Genomic DNA, 23,391 nt, shown 5'->3' on the forward strand with positions numbered 1-23,391 from the left:
CAAAGCTAGAAGAGGCACAGAAAGATTCTTTCCTAGATTCTCCAAAGAGAACACTCAGTTCAGTTCAACCGCTCAGTCATGTCCGACTCTTTGCAACCCCATGGACTGTAATATGCCAGGCTTCCCTGTCCATCACCAACTCCTGGAGCTTACGCAAACTCATGTCCATTGAGTCGGTGATGCCATCCAACCATCTCATCCTCTGTTGTCCCCTTCTCCTCCTACCTTCAATCATTCCCAGCATCAGGGTCTTTTCCAATGAGTCAGTTTTTCACATCAGGTGACCACAGTGCCCCACCATAATCTTAATTTTTGGATTGTAGCCTCTAGAACTGTGAAAAAGTAAATCTCCATTTTTAAACCACCCACTTGGTGGTACCTTCTTCAGCAGCCCCAGAAAACTAATACACTCCATAAATCAGGGGCTCTGAAAGATACATAGCCTTTTGATGGACTTCCCTCTATGTATAAAGAAATGCCTGAATTTTACATAACTGCTGAAGTCCCTGTTAAACTGCCCACTTCTCTAAACATTATGTCATGGACAGCTTTTCATGTCCACAAATATAGAGCTTTAATAAATTGTATTAACTATATAATCTGAACAGTAGCATCTCTTAGTAATGACTTAAAATTTGTTTTAAAAAAAAGATTGGGACTTTCCTGGCAGTCCAGTGGTTAGAATTCCACTCTTCCATTGATCGGGACATGGGTTCAGTCTTTGGTTGACTTAGTTCCCTTTGGTTGGGGAACTAAGATCCTGTAAGCTTCATGCCCCCGCCCCCCTGCCAAAAAAAAAAAAAATGAAATTAAAAAAAATTTATCACACAGGGTCCTCATTCTTCATTGCAGCAGGGGGGGATCTTTAGTTGCATGTGGGAACTCCCAGTTGCAGCATGTGGGATCTAGTTTCCTAACCAGGGATCAAACCTGGGCCCCTTCCCTTGGGAGCATGGAATCTTAGCCACCAGATCACCAGGGAAATCCCCTCAAATTGTACTTTCCCCAAATTGTATATTTTTAATGTAACAAAGCTGCAGTGAACATCCTTGTGTACACCTATCTTCGTATCTCTTCCTTTGGGTAAGTCAGGGGGAGGATTCCTGAGTCAAAGGGTAGACAGAGTCAAAACATCAATATTTGAGCATCTTACCAAACTCCCCTCCAGAAATGCTGCACAACGCACCCTTCTAACTGCAGTCAGGTGAGCACCCTGCTCTCTGCTCCTTCATTACTCTGCCTTCTGCTAATCTCTCTTTTTTAACATCCTCACTGATACCACACAATCACATACCACATACCACACAATCTATTTAGAGTACTTGATCAATGGTTTCGAATGTGTTCACAGAATTGTTCAACCATTGCCACAACCAATTTTAGGACACTTTCATAAGCCCCCAAAGAAATCCCATTGTTCATTCTTTCCCATTCTCCCCAAACACTGGCAACCACTAATCTACTTAGCCTATTTAGGACATTTAAATTAAATAGAATCATACAACCTCTGTGGCCTCTTGTGACTGGTTTACTATACTCTGCATACTTTCTCAAGACTCATTCACACTGTAGTGAAGCTGAGCCTCCTAAAACAGAGTTCCCTTACCTGGTTTATGATTAACCTCTCTATCTAAACCATTATTCCTTTTCTTGTCCTCTCTGACCTTGATCCTGCGCTCACTGAACACTAATCAACTAGAGGTATCCAGTGACTAAGACAGCTACTGTTGATAACATGGAAACATCATCTATGTATTAAAATTGCTGTTGTAGATATCTAATGTACAAACTCAAGTTACATCTCCAGGGCAAGATGAGCTCACAGGACCCTGAGAAGTGGAAACTGGAAAACTCATAACTCCTTGAAACTATGATTTTTAAAACATCACAGAAATGATACAGGACAATGACTAATCTCAGCTTCCTTGTTCTTCCCTTTTAAAAACACCTCCAACTCAAAGTTGGAATGGATCTGAAACATGTCCCCCACTCCCTTTCTTGGTACTCTGCGATAAACCATGACTGTGCTGCCACATCTAGTGTCAGAGTTTGGCCTCTTACACTGCAGACACAGGAGCCCTTTGCTGAGCAACAGTAGTGCATATAAGTACTTCATTTCTTTTTTGGGCCAGAAAACGTTCTACTGTATGCATGTATCACCCTACAGCCACCAGGGTGACCCTTGTGGAAGGCAAAACTGACTCTGCGTCCACTGCCTAAAAGCTGGCAGAAGCCCCTCACTGCCTTCAGGATAAAGACACAGCCTGACCTCGGCCTACGGGTGTGCCCACATCTCAGCTCCAATGACCCACATTTCAAGCCCTCAACAGCCTTATCTGGCTAGTGGCTGGACTATGGCCTGTTAAAATATACAATGCCAAACTCTAGGTAATATTAGCCATTGATTAGATAAACAAACAGGCTTCCCTAATGGCATCTGGTCCCATCACTTCATGGGAAATAGATGGGGGAACCGTGGAAACAGTGTCAGACTTTATTTTGGGGGGGCTCCAAAACCACTGCAGATGGTGACTGCAGCCATGAAATTAAGAGATGCTTACTCCTTGGAAGAAAAGTTATGACCAACCTAGATAGCATATTGAAAAGCTGAGACATTACTTTGCCAACAAAGGTCCATCTAGTCAAGGCTATGGTTTTTCCAGTGGTCATGTATAGATGTGAGATTTGGACTGTGAAGAACGCTGAGCGCCGAAGAATTGATGCTTTTGAACTGTGGTGTTGGAGAAGACTCTTGAGAGTCCCTTGGACTGCAAGGAGATCCAACCAGTCCATTCTAAAGGAGATCAGTCCTGGGTGTTCTTTGGAAGGACTGATGCTAAAGCTGAAACTCCAGTACTTTGGCCACCTCATGCGAAGAGTTGACTCATTGGAAGGGACTCTGATGCTGGGAGGGACTGGGGGCAGGAGGAAGAGGGGATGGCAGAGGATGAGATGGCTGGATGGCATCACCGACTCTATGGACGTGAGTTTGAGTGAACTCCGGGAGTTGGTGATGGACAGGGAGGCCTGGCGTGCTGCGATTCATGGGGTCGCAAACAGTCAGACATGACTGAGTGACTGAACTGAACTGAACTGAATGGTTCAGAGGTAGAGAATCTGCCTGCAATGAGGGAGACACGGATTCGATCCCTGGGTTGGGAAGATTCCCTGGAGAAGGAAACAGCAATGCACTGCAGTATTCTTGCCTGGGAAATCTTATCACACAGAGGAGCCTACTGGGCTACAGTCCATGGGGTCGCAAAAGAGTCAGACACTACTTAACAACTAAACAACAGATAAGCAAACTAGGTCCTATCTGCAAGTGATTGACAAATCCTGGCCGCCTAAGGAATATCTAAGTGAGGTAGGGGTGTTCTAGATCTTCTGCCAGTCACATCTGTGGCCACCAGCTCTTTCGACTCTGCCCCATCAGTTTTCTCTGTCTGGACCCATGTCTTCCTCCTGTTCCCTGCAGCACTGGCTGAATCCTTCCAGCAAAGTAATGTGAGATGACGCGTTTAAACAGAGCTAATGTGTGGGCCATCACAGTTCACAGACAAGCCTCTCCCAGAAGGAGCAAGGGAGGCCTTTTAAAATATCCTGTCGTCCTGTAAGCAGAAACTTCAAGAGATCTTTTTTCCTGGGCCTTTCAAATCCCTCTTTGGAGGCAATCCTGGGAAACAGGGTAAAGAACAGAGAAATCAGAAAATGATACCTTTATACATTTAGAATGGATAAACAGCTAGGTCCTAGTGTATAGCACAGGAAGCTGCATCCAACATCCTGGGATAAACCATAATGGAGAAAAACATTAAAAAAAAAAAAAAAAAGAATGTGTATATGTTTATAACTGAGTTACTTTGCTCTACAGCAGAAATTAGCACCACATTGGACATAAATCAACTATACTTCAGTCAAAAAAAAAAAGAAAATGGTATTTTAAGATGGAGTCCTGGACACTAGCTTCTTACTGTCCTCAAATTTGGATGCCCTGCTGCCCTGCACTCCAGCCCCTGCCCAGGGGCTGAGGTTCCATGAAAACACTCTTTCCTTCCTTCCCACAGAATCTCTGGGGAGTTAGCACCTCTCTGCAAACTGATAATGATCTTCCAAATAAACTCCTCTCCTGGGGAGGAGAGAGAGTAGAGCCCAGCTAACTGCTAAGTCACTTCAGTCGTGTCCAACTCTGTGCGACCCCATAGACGGCAGCCCACTAGGCTCCTCCGTTCCTGGGATTCTCCAGGCAAGAATACTGGAGTGGGTTGCCATTTCCTTCTCCAAAGCATGAAAGTGAAAAGTGAAAGTGAAGTTGCTCAGTCGTATCTGACTCTCAGCGACTCCATGAACTGCAGCCTACCAGGCTCCTCTGTCCATGGGATTTTCCAGGCAAGAGTACTGGAGTGGGGTGCCATTGCCTTCTCCAAGTAGAGCCCAGGGCCTGACCCAAATGTTTCTAGGTCTGACCAGTGGATAAGAAATTCTGGGCCCTGCCTGAAAGAGCCCATACACTGACTGGGAAGGCAGACTCACCTCCAGGGCAGCTGGGACTGTGAGCTGGGGTTTGAGGATTATCCTAAGGGTGGTGGAGGTCAGAGGTGAGTTGGGATGGAATCATCAAGGAAGACACAGCCCTCCCCTCTCCACAGGATGAGAGTGAGATAGGTAATCCCCAAGAGGAGTTTGGGAAAAGCAAAGGAAAGATGGCATGAGAAAGCCTTGTGCCATGGCACAAATGGGAGACCTTCTCATTATTCCTTTACATTCCACCCCTCCCTTGACAGGTGCGCACACAGGGGTGGGCCTGTGGAATTTGTCCCCAGCCTACACCCGAAGCAGGAAGCCCAGCCACACTAGTGGACACCTGAGCTGAAGGATGTGGGCAGCATGGAGGTGAGTGCTGCCCTTCCCAGTCCTGGCCCTCACAGACGTGACCCACCCCCACACTCCAATCAGATGACTTCTCGCTGTCCCCAGAGGCCAGCGGAGACATCAAGGACCACTCTCCTCCAGGCTTGGGCCCCTGGGTCCTCTGGACACAGTGAATTTTGACCTAGTCATCTCAAGTGAAACATGGTACTTTTATTGGAATGAATCACACACTAGCTCCCTGAGAGGTGGGAGGGCTGGCCTTGGAGCAGGACTGACCCTGCCCCCCAAGTCGAAATAGGCCTAGAATTCACAGCCCCATATCCAGCCACTCAGCTCCCACCCGAGGGCATGCAGGGCCTGGTGCTCAGTCCTCCTCCTTGTCTACTGTCTCTTCTTTAGATTGCAAAGACGGGCTGGAGAGGCCATCGTGGTCTATGCTTGTCAACCTGGCGTTGAGAATGGTGTTCTTGGCCGCTTCCTCCGTCACATCGTCACTCAACATGTCCTCATTCGAGAGTTCCTCGCTTATGCTCCTGGAGAAACTGTTGGAGAAAAAGTCTGAGCTGCATCCTTTTAGGAGCTGAGAAAACAGGCCAGGCCTGGCTGTGTATTCCTGAGAGGCGGGGCTTTCCCATGCCTTGGTGGGTCCCCAGCCAAGCTTCTGTGTGAGCCTAGGAGGGGTCCTCGCCTCCAGAATCAGGCCTGTTGCATCTCCCAACCCGGGTCAAACCCTTTGCTCTTCTGCATCTTTGGGATGCCGTTTACCATCTTCATCACTGGCATTTACTGGGCACTTGCCTTGTGCCACTGTGCCGACCACTCTACTATTTATTTATTTAATTTTGTTTTTTGGCCTCACCACACGGCTTGCAGGATTTTAGTTCCCCGACCAGGGATGGAAGCCCAGGTCCTTGGCAGTGAGATCACAGAGTCCTGACTACTGGAATGGCAGGGAATTCCCGCCAACCCCTTCATTTGGCTTTAACCTTCCCAATTCCTATGAGAGAGGAAGGCTAGGGTCTATGTCTTCACCTCTCTATGCCTCAGTTTCCTTAGCTGTAAAATGAGGGATAGTGACAGGACCTGCCTGTCACTACTGCACGTGGTGACTGTTAGGACACAGGTGGAAAGGCATGCAATGAGAACAGGCCCTGACACATGGGAAATGCTCCATGCACGTTATCATCCCATGTTGCAGATACTGAATCTCAGAGGTAGTAGGTCACCTCCCTGTGCACATGCTGACGAGTGTGAGCAGAATAGAGCTCCAGGCTCCCTGGCTCCGGAGCCTGTGCTTTTAGTTACCATGCTGTTCTCTGCTGCATGCCAGTCCCCCTCTCTACAACGGACCAAACGCCTATTCATCCTTCAAAGCCCTACTCAAATATCCCTTTTTCTGGGAAGCCTGCCCCAAATCCCTAAAGTAAAGCTCCTCCCTCCTGGGGTTCCTATAGGTCCTGTATATTCCTGTGTCAGAGTCCATTGGTGAAAACTGTTTGCATATCTGTCTCCCTCGCTCAAGCCTTGGAACCTCTTACCTCTGACAGCCCGGCTCTGGTACCATGCCTAGCTCAGGGGCTGTCAATGAGAGTTTAAACAAGGAGACAAGGGAAGTAGACCGATGGTGGGGAGGAGGACTGAGGAAGCCAGTGGCAGAGGCCCCTGTGCTATGAGCAGAGGGCACTGGAAGACATCAGGCAGCCTCTGCCCCTCCCTGTTGCTCAGGTCCAGGGAGAGAGTTGTGGGCTCTGCTGGCCTAAATCCTAGGAGGAGTGTTTCTACCAATCCTGACAAGCCTTCTCCAGGGGCACTTAAGAGACCAGAGACCAGAGAGTCCATAAAGCAGTTGGGTGGAGCCCATTTCCCAAGCGGGGTCCTGGGCTACTGGGGCCAAGAGGCCAGAGTCATCAATCAAGACTGGGTCCCTTTGGTGGCTTCCCGGGCTGCCTACTGGTTAAGAATCCACACGACCACTGCAGGGTGTGTAGGTTCAATGCCTGGTCAGAGAACTAAGACCATCCATGCTGTGTGGTGGTATGGGCAAAAAAAAATCATAATAAAAGACTGGGTCCTTTTTGAGGAACTGGGAGTTCAGAAAGGATTGGAGAAATACTCAGAAAGATGATTCCAAGCCAGTCCTCTGTGCCCTGGGAGGGGAGGAAGCCCAGAGCATCGCCACGGGCATCACCCGTGTAGACAGGCATCAGGGGATGAGGAAAGAAGAAGGTCTGCCCCACGCTGGGTCAGGAGAGCCAGACAGGATGGGAGCTGGCAGAGGCTGGGCTGGACCAAGGCAGGTGGCAGCACCCAGGAGAGCGAGGGAGTCTGTGTGAGTACAGAGTAGCCTTGGTATCATAGGCCTCCTGGCAGCAGGGCGGGGATGGATAGTGTCTGACATGCTCTCATGGCCAACAGCTTGAAAACCAGGCCCTGTTCTGGCCAGAGTCCAGAAGCCACGCACACTCACCTTGTATGTGGGGCAATGTGCTCCAGGGTATCAGGCAGGGGCTGATCTTGCGTTTCTGGCATACTGGAGCAGTAGAACAAAGCCACGAGGGCCGAGAGGCAGCAGAGAATGATGGCTAAGATGGCAATGTTCTGGCTGACGAGTGTCAAAGAAGAGATGCCTCCAGCTGCCCAGACCAGAGACACTAGACCCAGACCTGTTGCCCTGGAAGGGGAGGTGAGAGTTCATTTGGAGGCTTTTTGGGCCCAGCGACTGGACTGGGTGGGAAAAGCAGCTTCCCAAAATCCCACACCCTCATCTCTACCCTGTCCAACTCACTGTGCAAACTTGGAGAATTTAGTTCCTTGTTATTGCAAGGTAGGTAGTAATTTTTTATGGAGCCAGGAGTGGGAGAATTATAAGGCTCATACACCATAGTGTGGGTGTGTGAGGGTGGCTGGGGAGGGGGATACTACAGCCATCATCAAGGGTTCCTCTGGAGAAGGGCCTGAACCTCAGAGTGGCCCAGACACAGTTTAGGCAGTCAGTGCAAGTCAGGGACTGGAGTCAGACAGCCTAGGTCCAAATCCCACGTTTGCCATCTGCTATGTCTGACCTTGAGCCAGTGCCCTTACCGCTCTGATTTCATGTCTGAATTAGGGTTGATGATGGTGTTAGGGGGATATTTAGGGTGAGAGCTAAATGGAGTAACCCATGTAAATTACTGAGCAGGGTGCCTGTCACCAGGTGAATGCCCAGTCTCAGCTGCTGTTATTCATTCTATTACTGCCCACCCCCACCCATACCCCGCCCCCACCATCACCCACCAGGCCCCCTACCTGAGGACAGTGGGGAAGAGTTCAGAAGTGTAGATGTAGAACATGGTGATGGAGGCGGCCAGGTTGAACTCTCCAAGCAGGGTTATCAAGACCACGAGGGATTTCAACTCTGTGGCCAGACAATGCAGCCGCCTGAGTCTGTGGCCACCCTTCCCTCGGGGCAGCCTGGGGAGGCCTGCCCACTGGCCCTCCCTCAATCCCCCTCAGAAGGCATCTGGACAGTCCACCCCCCACCACCTGGTCAGCTGGCCAGCAGACTCAGAGAAGGGTCAGTCTGCTAGAGGGAATAAGTACATGAGCAGGCAGAGCTGGTCAGTAGAGTGGGGCCCGTGTGGGCTCTCGGCCAGCACCCACTGTGTGGACTCCACTCCTGCATCCCTGCCTCCAGGCTCTCTGTGATCCTCCACAGGTTCACCGAGGCCCAGCTTCCCCCACCCCACCGCCTGCTCCTTCTGGAGCATCCATTCAGCCCCAGCCCGGCATCTTGTGTGCCTGGCTGCCTGCTCAGGGCTCTCCCCACTTCTCCTTCATTCTCTGCCAGGTAGAGAGGGGTAAGGGGGCATTTAGTCCCCGGGGCCTGAATGGCTAGACATTCCAGGATGCCCAACTCTGGGGAGCCAGATTATACATTGGAAGAGGCAGAAATGATTTCGGGAAAGCCCATTCCTCAGGCCTAGGGGAGTTGAACCCAGGCTCACTGACCTGGAGCCAGGAGTTCCAGCTCCTCCCCTACCAGCCTCTGCGGGACCCTGCCCTAGGCCTCCTCCCCATGCCCAGCTCTGGGTCTGGCTTCACTTGGCTCTGGGATGAAACTGGAGACCTAGTTTTGTTTACTGGGGATTTTCCTCCTAGTCTGTCTAGTTTCAGACAGTTCTGCTTAAATCATTATAGACCCACATTTTAAAAAAAACCACTGAATAATAAAAACTGAATAATGGCTTTGTTTCTTCTGTTTTGTTTTAGCCAGTCAACACTGCCAACAGCAGGAGAGGGAGAGAAAGGGTCCAGGTCAAGACACACAAAATTGCAGCCCCCAGGGAGAGTAAGGGAATGCCATGAGGCAGATCCTGGACACAGCCTCCCTGACCCTGGCCCCAGAGGCTGAGGGGGCTCCTGTGGTACCCATTCTGATCAGGTGAATGAATGCTGACATCTTAATGTCCACATCTCAGCCCTGCCACATTCTGCCAGCCTGGTGACCTGGGGCATATGCATTGTTCTAGGACTCTGCAATTTTGAAAATACTGAGAGTCCGCCCTCCCATTTCCTTCCCTGGTTCTGAACTGACAGGGCACGGGGCATGGGGCCCCCCTGGGAATGAGTGGCCTCCATGCAAGAATTGTTCCTGAGAGTTTGGCCCAGTGTTATGCTCAGTCTTCAGTGGGCAGTTGAGCTTTTCCTGGTGAGGCTACAGATGACACAGGGCTGGGGTGGCAGTTGAAGACTACTTCTACTGCCTCTGTTCGCATTTAATTATTGATGTGGGTAGGACTCGAGGGGAAGAAGGCTGCCCGCTCTCCTGCCCAAGGACGATTCCTCTGAACAGCACCTCTTACCCTCCCAGGACCCTGGGACCTTCCAGTGCCCTGTCCTGGGAGGCCCCTCTTCACCCATTCTAGAGAATGGTTCCCTTCTCAGGAAGTGCTAGGGCCACTATAGGGCTGGCGGGCTGTGGATGCAACAGGCTGACCCCCAGGGTGTTGTGTTGCCTGGATAGGGGCAGGAGGCACGAGGAAGGGATTCAAGGAAGCTAGAAGGTTGGGGGGTGCCATCAGGGAGGCGGAAAGGGGGTTGTGGAGGCTGTACCTGATGGGAGCGTAAGGCTAAGGAAGCACATGATGGCACCTTGGAACAAAGTCACAATCAGTGTTCGTCTCCTCTTCAACTGCTCGATGAGAAAGATGCAGCAGAGCCGGGCGGGCACCTCCATCATGCCAGGAATCACTTGTGTGAGGTAGATGTCCACACCCAATTCCTTTATCTTGAGGCCCAGCATGTAGTAATTGCAACCGACGGCAAACCTGGAATTCGTTACCGGAAGAGAGAGACACTCCAAGAAAGACACATGGAAAGCCAGGGCCAGGAATAAAGACAGGCAGAGGAGAGCATGGCAGGGTGGCCATGGAGGACAGGAACAAACACAGAGATCTGGGTTCTGCGGGCTGCACCAGGGTTCTCAGGCCTTGCTCCCCCACCGGCCCCCCAACATCTATTCTCTCCCTGGATCCCTGAACTGCAAGCCCGTTTGCAGTCCCTGCCGCCAGCCCCGGGTACTCACCATATGCTGCACATCACCAAGGTCAACTTGCGGAGGTCCTTGTTGCTATAGAAGTCCAGGATAGAGGCCGAAGCCACCTTCTTTCCAGGCAGTTGCAACTACAGGACAAGCAGGACCGGCCACAGCAGGGCCAAGACCCCAGCTTGCTCCCCGCCAGCGGGACTCACAAGGTTCCCTGCCCTCTGCCTCCCAGGGCCAGCCTGGCCTCTGGCTTTTCCCTGGCAGGGTTCCATTTTGCCATCACTCTTTTCCTCAAGCAGTGGGCTGGGGACACCCTCTGGGCCGAGGTCCCATGTAGCCCTCCTGCCCGGGCCCCGACTCCAGGCCAGAGGTCTCTTACCTTATCCAGCAGACTTAAAGGAATGGTCTTTTTGTTCACACCAGCTGCATAGCACAGCACTTGCTTGGCCTCCTCCAGCTTTCCTTTCATTATCAGCCACCGTGGGGACTCTGGAAGAATCCTGCATGGCCCATCCCTCTCTTACCCATCACTCCAAGATGGCCCCATCCCAGCCTCAGCCATGGCCATTCTGTTCCAGCATGAGGTGACTCAGATGTTGGAGGCTTTGAAGGTGACCATCATCTTTGGACTCCCATACCCACTCCTGCCCAAGCCATTCTACAGTATCCACCACTGCTCAGTGACACCCTGGCCACTGGCTGCTTCTGCACCACAGCTTCTGTCCCCCTCAGCCACCTCTAACAGCTATTTTCTATCTTAGGGGTTGTCCACACCTGCCCAGACATACTGAGGCCTCTTCCCTCTGCATCCACATCCTCTGTTAGAGCCTCGTTCTCGTAGTTGGGGATTCTCCTGTTTCCTATCTCCTAATAGCCTGGAGAGTATGGGAGACAGGACCCCAGTTTTGACTGCAGGGCCCAGCGCCTGCCTGGGTGAATGGAGGTCTCTACTCCAGCCCACTTCCTCCTGGTTACATCTCCCGTTGCCTTTGACCTCAAAATAACCCTAGGTCCTTGGTTCTTCCTAATCCTTCCAAGTTGAAGAACCTACACATTTTAACATTTAAAGCACTTCTTAAGTGTCCTTATTTTATCAGTCTGTTAATCCTCTGCCCAACCCAGATCTAGTATGACTATTCCCAATGTATTCTCAGCCTCAGGGCCTAGTGGCTTGCCCAAACTCTCAGAGGCGGAGCTAGTATGAACCTCAGTCCCCTGGAAAGGCACTCTCAACAAAACCTTGCCATCAGCCCCTGCTGATTTCTTGTAACTGTCCCTCTTCCTGCCCCAACCTGGACTCTGCAGCTGGCCACTGTACACACACACCCAGGACTCTAGAGACAACTTCATCCCCTCTACCTACCCCTGCTCCTGTTCCCTACCCCCTGCAGCCCCCCAAGGGGCCAGCAACCAGTCACCCTGTTATCCTCCTCCATTCTAAGGCTACAAAACTGTCCTCAAGTCATTAAACTGGGATGTCTCCAAAAAGATGGGAGATTGACCACATGCCTACTGAAATAGAGGAGTGAGGAGCTTCCCTGGTGGTCCAGTGGCTAAAATTCCATGCTCCCAATGCTCGAGTTTGAACCCTCATACGGGAACTAGTCGCTCAGTCATGTCCAAATCTTTATGAGCCCATGGACTGTAGCCCACCAGGCTCCTCTGTACCAGGGATTCTCCAGGCAAGAATACCAGAGTGGTTGCCCTTTCCTTCTCCAGGGGATCTTCTGGACCCAGGGGTCAAGCCTGATCCCCCAAGCTGCAACTAAGAGTTTGCATGCCACAAGGAAAATGGAAGATCCCATATGCTGCAACTAAGACCTGGCACAATCAAATAATAATAAATAAATTTTTTTTAAAAAAGGAGTGAAAAAAGATACCAACCCTCAAGTAGGAGAGATGGGAAGAAAGATTTGGCAAGTACATGAAGCCCAGAAGTGGATGAAGTGGGCCGACTGGGCAGGCAAGGCCCGTGCCGCACAGCTGGAGAGGTCAGAGAACCTTGCTCCTGGCTTCAGAGGACCCTGGAGACCCCAGCCCTCAGATGTGGAATAGTTGGCACTGAAAGCATAGGAGAGGCTGAAACTGAGGAGGACCCTGTGAGGATCCTGGGTTGGAAACCTTTCTGTGTCCCCCGTTTCTTGTTTGTAGGGAACAGACTCCAACCTCCATGAGTGTCCCTGAATGCCAATGGACTAATCAGGGAAGGGAGGGGATGCAGAAACAAGGGAGGAGCAGCCAAGAAACAGCAGTGCAGATTTGGGGCAGGGTCCTGGCTCAGCCTCAAGGGATACACATAACAATATCTTCTGAGTTCTTTATGAAGCCCCCAATAAATGGAAGCTGTCAGCACTCTTCATTCCAAAGAAGACTACCTAAGGCCCAATTAAAGGAACCAGAGAAGCTCATCAAAAGATTACTTGAGGACTTCCTTGGTGGTCCTGTGGCTAAGACTCTGTACTCCCAATGCAGGGGGCTGGGTTTGACTCCTGGTCAGGGATCCCACGTGCCATAACTAAAAAGATCCCATGTGCTGCAACAGATTTGGCACAGCCAAATACATAAAACAAACAAACATATATATATATATATATATATATATATATATATATATATTTTTTTTTTTTTTTTTTAATATTACCTGAAACCAGATTAGAGGAGTATAGTTCCTGCACATACCCTAATCTTATTAGCAACTCCGCCCTTGAACCATTACTATAAAACTCCTCATTGAATCCTCTCGGGTTGGGACACAGTTTCTGCGACAGGAGCCTGCAATAAGGCTTATTCTTTTCTGTTTCACTCAAAACTGTGTCTCTAAGATTTGATTTGCCATTGGTGCACAGAGGCTGAGTTTTCAGCATCAAGGGTGAGGAAGAAGGGAAATGAAATTAAAAAATGAAATCAGAGAAAAAAGGAAGAATCGAATATAACATGGAACTTTTTTACCTGAAATTTCAGCTGAATTCCTAAAGCTGTTAAGAATGTCTGATAACCTCACCTTCTAAAGACAGGTATTACCACCTTCAGGACAGCATTTATTATTAAAAAAAAAAAAAACCACCACGGCCCAGTGGCCATCTTCCTTTGCCAACTAGAAAGGCTAGAAATTTCCTGTTCGTGGAAGTGAGAGTCTTGAATCTCTTTCTCTCCCCATGTTGCTCATCTACTCATGAAAGACACAGTCTTCAAGTCATCTACTCAAGCCTGATGAAAAGCACAGTCTTGGAGAAAGGGAGTCTGTCCTTACATTCTGTGGCAAGATGATCCTTGCTTCACCCAGAACTGCCAAACCCTTAACACGGTGATTTCAGTTTTCTCCCTCTCTGCCTTCTCTTTTGTTCCTCTCCTTTTGCCACCTGGATGACTCTATTTTTTCAGGGCCTCCTCACTCCTCAATCTCCTCTGGTTCCACAGAAGCCACCTCAAGGTCACCAAGACCAACAGATGCTTCTCACCTTTCTTGCCTTCAACTCTGACCATTCCCTAATCCTTAAACTCTTGCCTTTCAACATTTTTTCCTTCTGGTTTTCTGACCACCTCTCTGATATCTCTTTGAGGATCTCCTCTGATGGCATAAATGCTGGGGTTCCAGATGCCTTGTCTCTTTCTCCTCTCATATACTTTCTCCCAGGGAAAATCCCATGCACTCCAACCCTTCACGGACTCCCCACCTTCCTAGTCTCCAGCCCATCAGACCCATCCTTGTGGCATGTCCTATATTTGTTTGCTCACCAGATATAGCAGATGAGGGGGAATATAGGTGTTCCTCCCAACAGAAACAGCAGCCGCCAGTGGGGAAGGCTGTAGGAAAGTCCTGTCAGGAAAACGACTCCCATGGCGAAAAAGCAGTGTCCCAGGATGAAGGCGTAGGCCCGGTACATGCCCATTAGCCACTCGGTGACTATGCAAAGGACAAAATCGTAATCAGCTCAGGGTTCACAAGGCTGCCCTCACACCCAGGCTTCTGAGATGCCCCAGCTCTGCTCAGGGACTGGCGTTCTCCTGCCTGCTTGGGATCTGGGTCCAGAGACAGCACTTCAAAGCCACAGAGAGTGCCTAAGTGTCCCCAGGGCACATTGCAGGCCCTCGCCCGAGCTCCCAACCACAGAGGTAGCCTCCACTTTGTCCTCATCCTGGAAGTTCCCTCTAAACACCTCCTGCCTGACCACACACCTATCACTGAGAAGGCCTGGTCCTGGGCACAGGACTTCACATGTGGCCTGACACATGCAAGGCGTCACTGTCCTTGTCTTTACTCTTAGTGCATCAGTGCTTTGGCCACTTAGAGCTCAGCCTCTGTGGAGGACCCAGTTCCCTCTGGCTGGGACTCTGGAAATTTCCCAGTGGGAAGCGGGAGCGGAGTTCCCCAGCAGGTTTCACACAAGGCCATGGCAGCAATAAATGTATGGGTGCGTGGGAGTTTTGCATCACGGGTTGGGGGTGGGGGGCAGAAATCCCAGCTCTTTCACACAACTACCGTGTGACCCTGAGCAAGTTGGTTAACTTCCCAAGGTTCAAATACCTTCCTCAGCTAAAGGAATAGCAGAATAGTCCCTGCTGAATAGACAGTTGCCAGGATGAAAGGAGTCAGTACGTGCTTACTAGCGACCTGGGCTTTCTTAAGAGTTGAATAGGCATAAGCCATGTAGGTGAAGCAGGGAGTGTGAAGGGGCGGGAGATGTGCGGGGTACCAGGGGGATGATGGTGCAAGGGCAATGTGGGCACAGATTTTCTGGCATCCCTCAGCCTCCACTGGCTGCCAGGTTGGGCCATAACCCTAACTGTCCGGTGGGTTCCCAGCAGGTGCACGCCGGCCCCACCCCCTTCCCAGCGCCCCGCCCCCAGCGCCCTGCCTCACGCCTCACGTAAAGCCGAGCTGCTGATGGCGTAGCCCACCACGGCCTGGGACACACAAAAGCGGAAGAATATATACTGGTTAAAGCTGCTGACAAAGGCTGTCCCGAAGCCGAAGATCATCAGCTCCAGCAGCGACAGCAGGATGGTGGGGTAGCGGCCCAACCTGCAGGAGTGGAAGGGCGCTTGCGCCGAGACCGTGGATCTCTGCGGGTGGCCCCACTCCGCACTCAGGACCAGATCCTGAGCCGTCCACCCGCCTCTGGAGTGCCCCTTCCCTTGCCTCCCTTAAATTGAGATTCATTGGCTCTGAACGGCCACGAAGAAGAGGGAGGGATGTCCCAGGGCCCAGAGGAAACTCCAAAAGACTTACTTGTCAGTTATGAACCCGAAGAAGAAAGCCCCCGTCAAGAGCCCAGCCAAGAACATGGTATGCACGATTTCCTTGTTTGGTTCCCCGCCACACACCAAGTCAAACTGGGGGTTATATGCAGGGATTGGCCACAGGCCTCCACCCAGGGCCTTCTAGGTCCAGAGACTGAGCCTCCACCCAGGGTGGGCTTTTAGGCAAAAGGGGCCAGGGGCAATGGCAGGTAACTTGTGTGCAGCAGGCCTCAGCTGCGTTACCTCTGCATCCCACCTACATCTAGCAGACTCGAGGAACTAGGGCTGGAGAGAGAGACTGGAGACACAGGCCAAGAAAGGGGATAGATGGACAGGTGACTGAGCGAAGGCCAGAATCACCAAAGACTCTTTCCCAAATACAGATGCTAGGCTCCAGGCTAGAGAATCAGATTGGGCAGACCTATGCTGTGAAAGGGCCAGGTTAACAGCTTAGGCTGAGAAACTGTTAAGAGGTACCAGATCAAAGCTGTTCTTTCCCCAATTCTCTAACTTTTGTGATTTTTGAAGGCAGAGCCACAACTCCAGAAGCAATTTCCTGGACAGATGGCAAACACCACCACCTGCCCATACTCCCCAGCCTACTCGAGCTTCCTGGCTAAGATTGGTAAGCCTAGGGCTGGGCAGAAAGAATCCTGTTTCTGCCCTGGCCAAATGCTTCACCTTCGTGGGTCTCAGTTTTCCCCCCACTGTTCAGTGAGGGTGAAGGCACATCTCTGGGGCCCTGGGGTAGCTTCAGACAACTCAGGACAAGGCATACCTCATTTATCAGCGACCGCCTCTTCATTTCAGGATAGATCCACCCATTTTGACATGAGTCTGTGTGATTGAGGCCAAATTGGATGATAGAATGCAGATCCCATTCCACAGGCACGTACATGAGGCAAGTCAGGAAACTGCCATTGGGTGCACGGGGCAGGGTCAGATTCATCTGCTCAGCCTCTGTCAAGTTGCTGTCTACTGCCAGTATCCAGCTGGTGTTGCAATAGGGCTTTTGGGGTGTGAACAAAAAGATATCAGCAAACATGAAGAAGGAGGCCAAGAAGTTGGGAATAAAGTTAAGGGCCACCAGCCTCCGCTGGAATGTGCCAAACTCCCCCACCACATCCATAATGTTGGTTAATTTATCATCCTGGGCATCTATGGCCCTCAATCTCTGTAATAGCATATCCAGAGAACAGGAACGGGGGCTTTCTGCTCCGTCGTGTTGGTGGAGGTTCCTGGGATGAGGATGGGATTTGAACTCTATCTTGAGGCTGTTTTCCTTTGCCATCTCTGCAAAGAAAGGATGCAGCTCAGTCTTCACTGACACCACTTTTCAGAACATCAGAGGCCAGTGTGGGAGCCACTGGCCAGAAAGTGGCCTCTCTGGCTTGAAAACAGTTTAGATCCCAACCTCAATGGCCTCTGTAGTTCCCTCCTCTGTTTCGGAAATTTCTTAATTTGTCCCCCATTGTCCCACCTGTTGGTGACATGTAGAACACTTAAGATTTTTTAATGTGTTAGAAAATGCTCTGTTATCATGAATAGCTAAGTCCTGAGGAGATCCCCTGAAACTTACCCACAGTAGAAACTTTGTTTATACACGTACACACACACATACACACACACACAAGCTGAGGCACAACCAGTCTTGCAAAAGATAGGAGAGGTCTCCGGGGATCATTGCTTAAAAAATTTTTTTTTTGGCTTAGAAGTGGCCATGAACTGAGGCCAAGGTGGGTGGCAAGAAGCCTTGGCTGCAGAGGTGGGGAGCCAGGAATGGTGCCATGGGGTGCCAAAATGGTAGGGTATTGGACAGCAGTAGCATGCCGAGCTGGAAAGGCACGCAAAGTGGAGAAGTGAGGTAGCAAAACTGACTGTAAGGATATTACCTTGGAACAGCAACAAGGGAGTGGGGGGACCTAAGCTTAAAACTCTGTTTTGAGCAGAAACCCTCAGCAGAGCTGAAGAGATCTTGGGTTGGGGTACCACTTGGCTATCAGCAAAAGTAGATGCAAGTCTGCTCGGAAGGAAAGTTTCTCCAAACTAAGCTGGCAAGGTTCTCACAGATTAAGATGAAGCCAAGGACTCGAAACAAATATTATCAAATTCTTGAGAAGTTAAGTCATTCTGAGAGTAGGAGGTGGAAGTTACAATTATGGAGACGGACTTACAATCAGAGGCAAATAGCAGATACTTTGGAGTGAAGACACAACTTGTAAAGTTAAAAACTACGGAATAACAAGTTGTTGTTCAAATAAACACCCTAAAGGGAAGATTAAATAGATGCAACACAAAATGAATGAGACAATAGAAGAGGACTTCCCTGGTGGTACAGTGGTTAAGAATCTGCCTGTCAATGCAGGGGACACAGGTTCAATCCCTGGTCTGGGAAGACTGCACATGCCGTGGAGAAACTAAACCTGTGCACAATTATTGAGCCTGTGCTCTAGAGCCTGTGCTCTGCAGCAAGAGAAGCCACAACAAGGAGAAACCCGTGCACCGCAACTAGAGAGTATTCCCGCTCTTCATAACTAGAGATGCCTGTGCAGCAATGAAGACCCAGCGCAACCAAAAAAGTAAATTAAAAAAAAGAAGAAGAAGATAGAAGATTTAACATGCATCCAGTTGCAGGCTCAGTGGGAGAAAGAGAGAGTTGATATTTAAGGAGATAAAAGCAATCATTTTCTAAAAGTTGAAAAACACAAATCCTTAGACTCAGGAAACAGCATATCCCACTCAGGATAAATAAAAGAGAAATCCACTGTAACACAGCTGCAGAACACCAGTGACAAAGAAAAGATCTTCAAAAACATCTAGAGAGAAGATAGCTCAGTTCAGTCACTCAGTTGTGTCCTACTCTTTGCGACCCCATGGACTGCAGCATGACAGGCCTCCCTGTCCATCACCAACTACCAGAGCTTGCTCAAACTCATCTCTGTCGAGTCAGTGATGCCATCCAGTCATCTCATCCTCTGTCATCCCCTTCTCCTCCTGCCTTCAGTCTTTCCCAGCATCGGGGTCTTTTCCAAGGAGTTGGCTCTTCGCATCAGGTGGCCAAAGTATTGGAGTTTCAGCTTCAGCATCCGTCCTTCCAATGAATATTCAGGACTGATTTCCTTTAGGATTGACTGGTTTGATCTCCTTGCTGTCCAAGGGACACTCAAGAGTCTTTTCCAACACCACAGTTCAAAAGCATCAATTCTTTGGCGCTCAGCTTTCTTTATAGTCCAACTCTCACATCCATATGTGACTATGGGAAAAACAATAGCTTTAACTAGACAGACCTTTATCAGCAAAGTAATGTCTCTGCTTTTTAATATGCTTTCTAGGTTGGTCATAGCTTTTCGTCCAAGGAGCAAGTGTCTTTTAATTTCATGGCTGAAGTCACCATCTGCAGTGATTTTGGAGCCCTCCAAAATAAAGTATGTCATTGTTTCCATTGTTTTGGCATCTATTTGCTATGACGTGATGGGACTGGATGCCATGATCTTAGTTTTCTGAATGTTGAGTTTTAAGCCAACTTTTTCACTCTCCTCTTTCACTTTCATCAAGAGGATCTTTAGTTCTTCTTCACTTTCGGCCATAAGGGTGGTCATCTGCGTATGTGAGGTTATTGATATTTCTCCCAGCAAACCACTTCAGTATTCTTGCCTTGAGAACCCCATGAACAGTATGAAAAGGCAAAAGGATAGGACACTGAAAGATGAACTCCCTAGGTTGGTAGGTGTCCAATATGATACTGGAGAAGAGTGGAGAAATAACTCCAGAAAGAATGAAGAGATGGAGCCAAAGCAAAAACAATACCCAGTTGTGGATGTGACTGGTGATGGAAGTAAAGTCTGATGCTAAAAAGAACAATATTGCATAGGAACCTGGAATGTTAGGTCCATGAATCAAGGTAAATTGGAAGTGGTCAAACAAGAGATGGCAAGAGTGAACGTCGACATTTTAGGAATCAGTGAACTAAAATGCACTGGAATGGGCGAATTTAACTCAAATGACCATTATATCTACTACTGTGGGTAAGAATCCCTTAGAAGAAATGGAGTAGCCCTCATAGTGAACAACAGAGAGAAGAGAGATCATGGACAAATGCAGTCTTTTGTTAAGAAACAAAACTTGTGGACAATATATTTGGATAATTTTTTTTACTTTCTTTTTGGAGGAATTTTATATTAAAACTGACCAAATCCTTTCTGTGTAAGATAAGACATTTGAACCATTGAGATCTAAGTTGTGATTTTAAGCTTGTTACATTTTTTTCTTTTTTTCCCAGCCTACTCTCCCAGCTTCATTTGTAGTTACTCTGTTCCATGTACAGAGGGTTGTGGTCACTCTGGGTTACCTAACAAAACACTATGAAGTTTCATGTTTACATTCCTGCTCTTCTTCTTAGCTGCTAAACTTAGGCATATCTGCCTGTTACATTTTTATAAGGGTGAAATGTTACCACTACTTTAATTACTGTTATAAATAGCTTTATAATGTTGAAGAATCACTGTTTAAGATTTTTGACTCTTCTTTTTTTAAAAAAGAAACAGAAGTTGTTAAGCAACAAGGAAACCAGGAAGAGTGAAGAGTATCTTCAACATTTTGACAGGAAATAACAGCCAACCTAAAACTGCTTACTCAACAAAATTATCTGTCAAGAATTAGAGTAAAATACAGTTATAGTCACATGTTGAGGCAGCAACACACTGATGGCACTTCTAAAGGATAAGGAGGAGGATGCGCCAAATAAAACGAAATGTATGCGAAAATGCAAAATCCTATAACACAAAAGTCAAGCAAATGGTTTTGGTGGGAATTCCCAGGCAGCCTAGTGGTTAAGACTCTTGAGTGTTCACTGCCAAGAACCTGGGTTCAATCCCTATCTGGGAACTAACATCCCGAAAGCTGTGTAGCATGGCCAAAAAAAGAGAATAGTTTGGATCAGGGATATACGGTGTAGTGAAAAAGGAGTTCAGAAACTGTGTAAAAGAGGAACTCATTAATAAATGGGTCTTAAACTGTTGGGAAAAAAATAAAGGATTAGGAGGAAGAAAATTATGTCAGGACAACCTGAGATGCAGTGGTGAGCAATCAAATATTGCAGTAAATAATAAAAGCTCTGTTCAACTGTAGAATTAAAAAAACAAGATAAGATGGTGGGTAGCAATCATATATGTTAGGATAGGTATGATCAGAACCTGGGTTATCTTAAAATCTTTCTATTGTTCAAGGTAGAGGAGAAAGATGCCAAAATTTCAAAGTTACTTTTTTTTTTCCGGCTGTGCTTCCTGGCTTGCAAGATCTTAGTTCCTCAACCAGGAATCAAACCCATGTTCCCTGTAGTGGAATCGCAGAGTCTTAACCACTGGACTTCCAGGGAAGTGCCTCAAAGTTACATTTGCATTTGATAAAAATTTTAAGGATGACCACTATAATAGTATAGCTAGAAAGAGTAGTGGAAAAAGACTAAAGAGAAAAACAAAACCCAAACCTCAGTCCAGAAAAAGTGAAGAAAAGAAAAAACAAATGTAGAAAAAGTGGAATTCAATAAACGTGATTGGAAGAATGAATCAAAGTACATTGATTATCGCCGGTTAGTAATGCAGAGACATGGGTTCCATGGGTTCGATCCCTGGTTAGGGAACTAGGATCCCACATGCTGTGGAGCAACTGAGCCCACATGCCACACACCAAGAGAAGCCCTCAAGGGCTATAACAAAGACCCCACATGATGCAACTAAGAACTGACACAGCCAAATAAATAAATAATGAAAACCACAAAGGCTGAAAAGAACGGTCATTTTTTAAAAAAAGATAGTTGGTTTCAGCTTTCTAAAAATCAAATTAATATGCTGTTTTTAAACAGTCCAGTTCAGTTCAGTCACTCAGTCATGTCCCCCATTAACCACATTAACCACAGCACACCAGGCCTCCCTGTCAATCACCAACTCCCGGAGTTCACTCAAACTCATATCCATTGAGTTGGTGATGCCATCTAACTATCTCATCCTCTGTCGTCCCTGCTCCTCCTGCCCTCAATCTTCCCCAGCATCAGGGTCTTTTCAAATGAGTCAGCTCTCCACATCAGGTGGCCAAAGTATTGGAGTTTCAGCTTCAACATCAGTCCTTCCAATGAACACCCAGGACTGATCTCCTTTAGGATGGACTGGTTGGATCTCCTTGCAGTCCAAGGGACTCTCAAGAGTCTTCTCCAGCACCACAGTTCAAAAGCATCAATTCTTTGGTGCTCAGCTTTCTTTATAGTCCAACTCTCACATCCATACATGAGTACTGCAAAAATCATAGCCTTGACTAGATGGACCTTTGTTAGCAAAGTAATGTCTCTGCTTTTCAATATGCTGTCTAGGTTGGTCATAACTTTCCTTCCAAGGAGTAAGTGTCTTTTCATTTCATGGCTGCAGTCACCATCTGCAGTGATTTTGGAGCCCAGAAAAATAAAGTCAGCCACTGTTTCCACTGTTTCCCCATCTATTTGCCATGAGGTGATGGGACCGGATGCCATGATCTTAGTTTTCTGAATGTTGAGCTTTAAGCCAACTTTTTCACTCTCCTATTTCACTTTCATCAAGAGGCTCTTTAGTTCTTCTTCACTTTCTACCATAAGGGTGGTGTCATCTGCATATCTGAGGTTATTGTTATTTCTCCAGGCAATCTTGGGCAGCCAATATTTCCCCATTTTCCCAGAACATACCCATTTTCTGTCTTTTATGCTTCTGTAATAAATCATAGTGCCCCCTTTCCCTCCCACAGGTGTCCTGATTTTGATGACAAATGGTCACTGCAAAAGTGAGAGCTGCTCAGTTGTGTCCAACTCTTTGTGACCCCATGGACTGTAGTCCTTCAGGCTCCTCTGTCCATGGAATTTTCTAGGGAAGAATACTGGAGTGGGTAGCTGTTTCCACTCCAGGGGATCTTCCCAACCCAGGGATCGAACCTGGGTATCCTGCATTGCAGGTGGATTCTTTGCCAGCTGAGCTACAAGGGAAGCCCACTCTGTAAGAAGGTACACTTAAAGCATACGGTCATGAAAGGCTGAGAGTAAAAGGATGTAAAAGTTATATTCAGTTCAGTTCAGTCACTCTGTCGTGTCTGACTCTTTGCAACCCCATGAATAGCAGCACGCCAGGCCTCGCTGTCCATCACCAACTCCTGGAGTTCACTCAAACTCATGTCCATTGAGTCGGTGATGCCATCCAACCATCTCATCCTCTGTCGTCCCCTTCTCCTCCTGCCCCCAATCCCTCCCAGCATCAGTCTTTTCCAATGAGTCAACTCTTCGCATCAGGTGGCTGAAGTATTGGAGTTTCAGCTTCAGCATCAGTCCTTCCAATGAATATTCAGGACTGATTTCCTTTAGGATTGACTGGTTTGATATCCTTGCTGTCCAAGGGACTCTCTCACAGTTCAAAAGCATCAATTCTTTGGTGCTCAGCTTTCTTTATAGTCCAACTCTCACATCCATACGTGACTACAGGAAAAACCATAGCTTTGACTAGACAGACCTTTGTTGGCAAAGTAATGTCTCTGCTTTTTAATAAGCTTTCTAGGTTGGTCGTAGCTTTTCTTCCAAGGAGCAAGCGTCTTCTAATTTCATGGCTGCAGTCACCATCTGCAGTGATTTTGGAGCCCAAGAAAATTAAGTCTGTCACTGTTTCCATTGTTTCCCCATCTATTTGCCATGAAGTTATGGAACTAGATGCCATAATCTTAGTTTTCTGAATTTCTGAGTTGAGTTTTAACTC

At 48.2% G+C, this 23,391-nt stretch overlaps 1 protein-coding gene across 1 annotated transcript; it reads right to left on the bottom strand.

Annotated features, from left to right (window-relative positions):
* Positions 1-5,079: 5,079 nt before the first annotated feature.
* On the bottom strand, positions 5,080-18,356 carry SLC22A14 (solute carrier family 22 member 14). Its single transcript, XM_027523499.1, has 10 exons — positions 16,413-18,356; positions 15,624-15,727; positions 15,262-15,416; positions 14,129-14,297; positions 10,773-10,893; positions 10,433-10,530; positions 9,961-10,175; positions 8,155-8,308; positions 7,337-7,540; positions 5,080-5,411 (listed from the first exon to the last, which is right to left on the bottom strand). Exons 1-10 carry the CDS (start codon positions 16,923-16,925, stop codon positions 5,234-5,236), a joined length of 1,911 nt encoding a protein of 636 aa, XP_027379300.1. The 5' UTR covers positions 16,926-18,356; the 3' UTR covers positions 5,080-5,233.
* Positions 18,357-23,391: the final 5,035 nt, after the last annotated feature.

The sequence above is a fragment of the Bos indicus x Bos taurus genome, chromosome 22 (genome assembly GCF_003369695.1).
Source record: "Bos indicus x Bos taurus breed Angus x Brahman F1 hybrid chromosome 22, Bos_hybrid_MaternalHap_v2.0, whole genome shotgun sequence".
In the NCBI taxonomy this organism is placed as follows: Eukaryota; Metazoa; Chordata; class Mammalia; order Artiodactyla; family Bovidae; genus Bos; species Bos indicus x Bos taurus.

Bases quoted from the DNA above. Each gene is read 5' to 3' on its own strand.
- SLC22A14 (XM_027523499.1), bottom strand. From the start codon at position 16,925: ATGGCAAAGGAAAACAGCCTCAAGATAGAGTTCAAATCCCATCCTCAT. The intron at 15,417-15,623 runs GTAAGTCTTTTG...CCACTCCTGCAG, and splicing joins TTCGGGTTCATAACTGACAA to GTTGGGCCGCTACCCCACCA. The intron at 10,176-10,432 runs GTGAGTACCCGG...AACGAATTCCAG, and splicing joins TTGGTGATGTGCAGCATATG to GTTTGCCGTCGGTTGCAATT.